The sequence below is a fragment of the Phragmites australis genome, chromosome 9 (genome assembly GCF_958298935.1).
Source record: "Phragmites australis chromosome 9, lpPhrAust1.1, whole genome shotgun sequence".
In the NCBI taxonomy this organism is placed as follows: domain Eukaryota; kingdom Viridiplantae; phylum Streptophyta; class Magnoliopsida; order Poales; family Poaceae; genus Phragmites; species Phragmites australis.
Genome location: NC_084929.1, coordinates 18367191 through 18372195, shown reverse-complemented (window position 1 = coordinate 18372195; position 5005 = coordinate 18367191). Strand labels below are relative to the sequence as shown.

The 5005-nt window shown below is 48.3% G+C and overlaps 1 protein-coding gene across 1 annotated transcript; it reads left to right on the top strand.

The window, feature by feature from the left end:
- The first annotated feature begins 3040 nt into the window (after positions 1-3040).
- Positions 3041-4315, top strand: LOC133929763 (uncharacterized). Its single transcript, XM_062376539.1, has 2 exons — positions 3041-3832; positions 3915-4315. The coding sequence occupies exons 1-2, from the start codon at positions 3152-3154 to the stop codon at positions 4065-4067; spliced, it is 834 nt and encodes a 277-aa protein (XP_062232523.1). The 5' UTR covers positions 3041-3151; the 3' UTR covers positions 4068-4315.
- The last annotated feature ends 690 nt before the right edge of the window (positions 4316-5005 follow it).

Genomic DNA, 5005 nt, shown 5'->3' with positions numbered 1-5005 from the left:
AGTCCCTCTTTTCTAGGGAGGTGCTGCCGGATTCTTTTGGAGATCTGGCTAGTTGTAGGTGTAGCTTCGTAGCATCCCGGGGTAGTGTGGTTCCCGGGGTGTTATAGTGCAGTCGGCCATTGCCCGATTGCATCCCTGGGGGCTATTGGCGCCAGTCAATTTTGCCACCTTAGGTGCCGCTGGGAGAGGATGTGCCGCCAGCCTCCTATAGGCTGGCCGTCACCGCCACTTGGTCGGCCACCCTTGAGCTAGCTGCATTTTGTCTAGATCTACACCGTCGAATGGACGAGCACCATCAAAAGATCACAAGATCCGCTAGAGGAAGGCTCGCCATCGCCGGTCACCGTGGGGCTTGTGGCCACTACCACTCAGGCTAGCTGGCCGGGCTACACCATCGCTCAAGGCTGGTGTGCTGCCTGCCAGTGCCTAGAGGTCGTGCACCCCTAAGGGCTATGTGGCTGTGCCATGTGTCACATGGATCGTTGTAGGGCTGGTGGTGCCACACCTCACTGGTTTGTGCTCTTGCCTACGTAACAGAGGATGCTTCCGATGAAGAATTTCGGTGGAAGAAGATGCACCATCGATCCACTACCGTCGGAGATGGAGTGGTGGGATGGTCTGCCACGCCTTTTTCCCTGCTTCTTTGTGCTTATGTTCAGATTAGCCGATTAGCGTGGAGAGCATAGTGACTGATAACGTAATGTAGAACAATTGTAAAGACAATTGAGAGTCAAAAAGAGAATGAACTCTTGTGTTTCTTTCATTGTGTCTAATTTATCATTAGTAACTATTTCATAACATGTCCTACCTTGATAATGTTGCTACCTTGATCCTTGTAACCCAGAGGTCACTTGCTAAGGTCCAACTTAAAATCAAAGCGATATACTTAGCAATGCATAGGTCATTGAGAAGTCGAGCGATGGATCATCCATCATTCGCAAGATTTAGGGCTTAGTTATTGTTCACTAAAATATTGTTGTTGGGATGAGATCATGAGGATGAGATGCGATTTGGATGGGCGATAGGGATGACTTGGGAAGGGAGTCTTAGATGTCATAGCCCTACTAGAATTATTTAAGAACCGATCGTTGGTGTCGTTAGCATTGGCACTTTTCGTACTTCCATATATTCAATAAATATACGAATGAGCAGATTATCTCATTGCATATCAACATTGGCATATGACTACATGGTGTGTGCGTGGAAATAAGTTGTGTGTATGGAATGAGATAAAGTGACGAGAGACCTAGTGTGTGCCATACAGGGGCCGATACTTGGCATCATGGGGGTGGGCCAACCATGGGAATGGGTGAAAAAGTGTTGTCACAAGGGCCAAGCGGATGGAATCGTGTCATGCGAGTAAAGTTGTACTCTCCTACAAAATATAAAATCAGTTCGAATTACCGCGCTCTCAGTCATGAGTATACTTAATGTCCATTGGACATCAATCGTAGAGTCTCGTGGTGATTTGCTGTATAGATGGTAGGTGGGATGTGGGATATCACTCATTTATGGGTATTTTGAGATGAGCATGTTTACTTGTTGGTTATGGTTATGTATTTGTTGTCATGATAGGATAGCTTATGTGGTTGAATTATATTAGATGCTCATACAATGTGCTAATCAAATTGCTTTTCGCATAATTAAATTTAACTTCTGGCCTATCCTTGCTACTTTCATAAAAATGTATAATCCTTCAAGTCGGAAATATATATACCCTAAAAGTAAATTTTGCGAGTAACTTTGTACTCATGGTAAAAGTTTGAGTACCTTGGTGTTGGAGCAAGAGTTCATCTTGCCCCAGTAAGTACGGCGAGAGTTTCTTTTAAAGAGGAGACTCAAGCTTGGAGACGAAGTTTGAGAGGAAGGAACACAACGAATATATTGATAATAGAAAAATGTGTCACTCTGGGAGGGGAGTATCACAGCGTTCGCTGTAGTGTGTTTATGTTTTTGCCGTTCTCTTGGGTCCCCCTCCCCTTGGCGAGGACCATGGCCTCCTATTTATAGAGTCATACGTAGCTTGGCGTACAAGTTATCATAATATACAAATATATGGGATCTGGCTAAATTACTGAACCTTATCCCGAATAACTACCTTCTATCCTGTCGGAAGATAAATATCCACCGTGGTAATTATCTGGTGCCTGCCACCTGAAGGGGGCGAGCCGGTCGCCAATTGCGGCCCGGCGCCGCACTGTCAGGGGTGTCAGGATAGCCCTCATCACGCCAGGGTGCCAGAGTAGCGCCCATCAGCCTAGGCCTTTAATGCTGGTCTCTTCTTGGCAGGAAAACAACGACCGGCGCTCCCCTTCCGGCAGATCTTCCCAGGGCCTGTTGACTCACCCTACTGCCTTGAGGAAGGTGGCCTGATCATCCCAAGGCGAGGTCCTTGGGAGGCATAGAACAGGGAGATGAAGGTGTTGGGAAGCGGGACCCCGGAGGGTCGGGACTTCGGGAAGTCGAAGCTTCGGAGGACCGAGGCTTCGGGAGGCCGTGTTTTGGAATGCTTTGGAGGGTTGAACTGGCGGAGCCAAGGGAAGGCTTCGTAGGTACGAAGGGGTACTGTGAAAGGATATGATGATATCGGAGATCGAGCTTCTAGCAGAGGGTTCGAAGGAATCAGGATGGTGATCTTCAACTGTTATCCTTATGCTGGCTTATCCCCCCTCCACACTTGGTACTCATGTTAGCTTGAACTTGTAATGTTAGCTCTCAATCTTTTAATTTCAGTTTATAGCATTTTAATTGGTGTACTTATAATGTCATCTAAAAACATATAATTTAATTTAATCACTTGCGCGGTTTAATCACTTGCGTTTTATTATATGTTGAGATGATATGCATGTTGTAAAGATATGCGTTGTAATATTGGATATGTATACACATACTGGGACTATCAGAATCGTATTCATTTTAATCGAGTAGCCACCGCGATGGACATCTTTAAATCTAGTTGCAGTGAACTTAGCATATGTACTCTACTACTCTGCGGCTTTGGATTAAGACAGAAGATACCATTCCGTTGAAAAACTGCAACGGCAAGGCCAAGTGGGGCGCGGTGCCCACACCACGTTCAGATGCTATATAGCTCACCGCGCCATAGGTATAGCTACCCAGAGAGAGTAGAAATAAGTCGTTGAGCTCCAAGATGGCAGCCGCCGCCACCACCACGCCGAGCAACACGCTTACCATGAAGCTACTCGTCGATTCCAGACCGCTACGCCAGCGCGTGGTGTTCGCGGAGGCCGGCAAGGACACTGTCGACTTCCTCTTCTCCCTCCTCTCCGTGCCGGCCGGCACGTCCGTGAAGCTGCTGGGGAAGGAGTCCATGGTCGGCTGCACGGGGAACCTCTACAGCAGCGCCGAGAGGCTCGAGGACCCCTACGTCCAGCCCGACGCGGCCAAGGACGATATCCTCTGCGCCGCCATGATGCCGCCCCCCGCCGCCGCGCGACCCAACAGCTGGGTCTTCCCCTTGCCGGAGCCAGCGCCGGCGGCTCCGGCCCCAGCTCCGAAGAAGTTCTTCAACTGCTTCTATAGCTACTACTATTCCGGATGCAGCAGGTACGTGGCGGAGGTGAGTGGCACTCGTTGCCCCAGCTGCAGCAACCAGATGTCCAGGGACGCCAACCTTATCGGGTCGCCGTCTCCAGTGGCCAAACCGGAGAGGAAAGGGTTCGTGCAGGGCGGCATGGTGGTGTACACGGTGACGGACGACCTCGTGATCTCGCCCATGTCGAACGTCTCCACCATCGCGCTGCTCAACGCCTGCGGGGTGAGGGATTTCGGAACGCTCCAGGAGAGGACCGTGCAGATTGGGTACAAGGAGGTGAGTTTGTCGGTCGATAATCCTCACCAATCATGCTAGATGCCTAGATGCATGCTCACTGATGATGCTAATGCATTTGCAGGGTTTGGAGATTCTCAAGGCGTCGCTGCAGTCCAAGACTGTGCTCACTGATGTTTTCCTTGGCAAGAAGCCGCCTTCGTCGATGAAAAACGGCGGCAGCACCCCTCAGTTGAGCAACGGCAGAAGACATGACTCTCACACATGGCGTGCGTGAGCCAGCCAGCTGCCAGCCTTGAGGCGTGCGTATGTGTAGCTGGACTTGTGTTGGGAGCGAGCTAGCTTACATCAGGTTGCATTGTCGTGTAATTAGTGTACTATATATGAACCGGCAAAAAGATCTTGTTATCTCTCTCTCTCTCTCTCTCTCTCTCTCTCTATATATATATAAAATCAAAAGTCCTGGGTTCTGGTCCATCAACAACCTCAGACGGAACACCAGATTTCTTTTGGAAGTTAATTTCACCATATATATGTTCAGCACAAACCTCATGTGAAGGTAAAGGCGGAGCAAAATTTCTTTTTGCAGCATTGGGAAGAGACTAATGGAGTCGTGATGAAATTCGCTGATTCTCCACTCCGGATCCAACATCAGGCGCGTGGCTCGGGAAGGAGTCAAAACAGCGCAAGATAGAAAATGAAAAACAAAAACCAGCTTTGTTTGTGTTGTTTTTGTTGGAGAATTAGAGAATCGAAGTGAACTAATCAACTAAAATTAGCACGAACTACAAGAATAAGAACACAGATATTACAAACTAAAGGAACCCTAGCAATTGAAGAGCTGCGGTAATCTTGTTAAAGAAGAGAATGACCTGATCCCTAATAACACATAAAGACATCAACTAATCCCTCGCATGCTATCTCGTCTACAGCACATCAACATTCAACCTTAAGCTCTAACAAGAGCAACGGTGCCTTTAGGTTTACAACCACACTTCCAACGAGAGACTGGCACATCATACCATCGTAATGACTCAAGGCGCTGAGGTCCGATGCATCAGTTGGGCTCGTCCATCCCAGTGCCAATGTGGCTTAAGAGTTTGCGCCAGATACACTGCCACTGCTAGATTGAAGTTTATGTGCCTTCGGGTCTGGCGTGGAGCTTAGGGGTCAAAGCTAGAAATACTTTTGTATAGAGTAAATTTTTGGAAAACA

Excerpts from the sequence above, each read along its gene's own strand:
- LOC133929763 (XM_062376539.1), top strand. The coding sequence starts at position 3,152 with ATGGCAGCCGCCGCCACCACCACGCCGAGCAACACGCTTACCATGAAG. Across the intron at positions 3,833-3,914 it reads TGCAGATTGGGTACAAGGAG|GGTTTGGAGATTCTCAAGGC; the intron begins GTGAGTTTGTCG and ends ATGCATTTGCAG.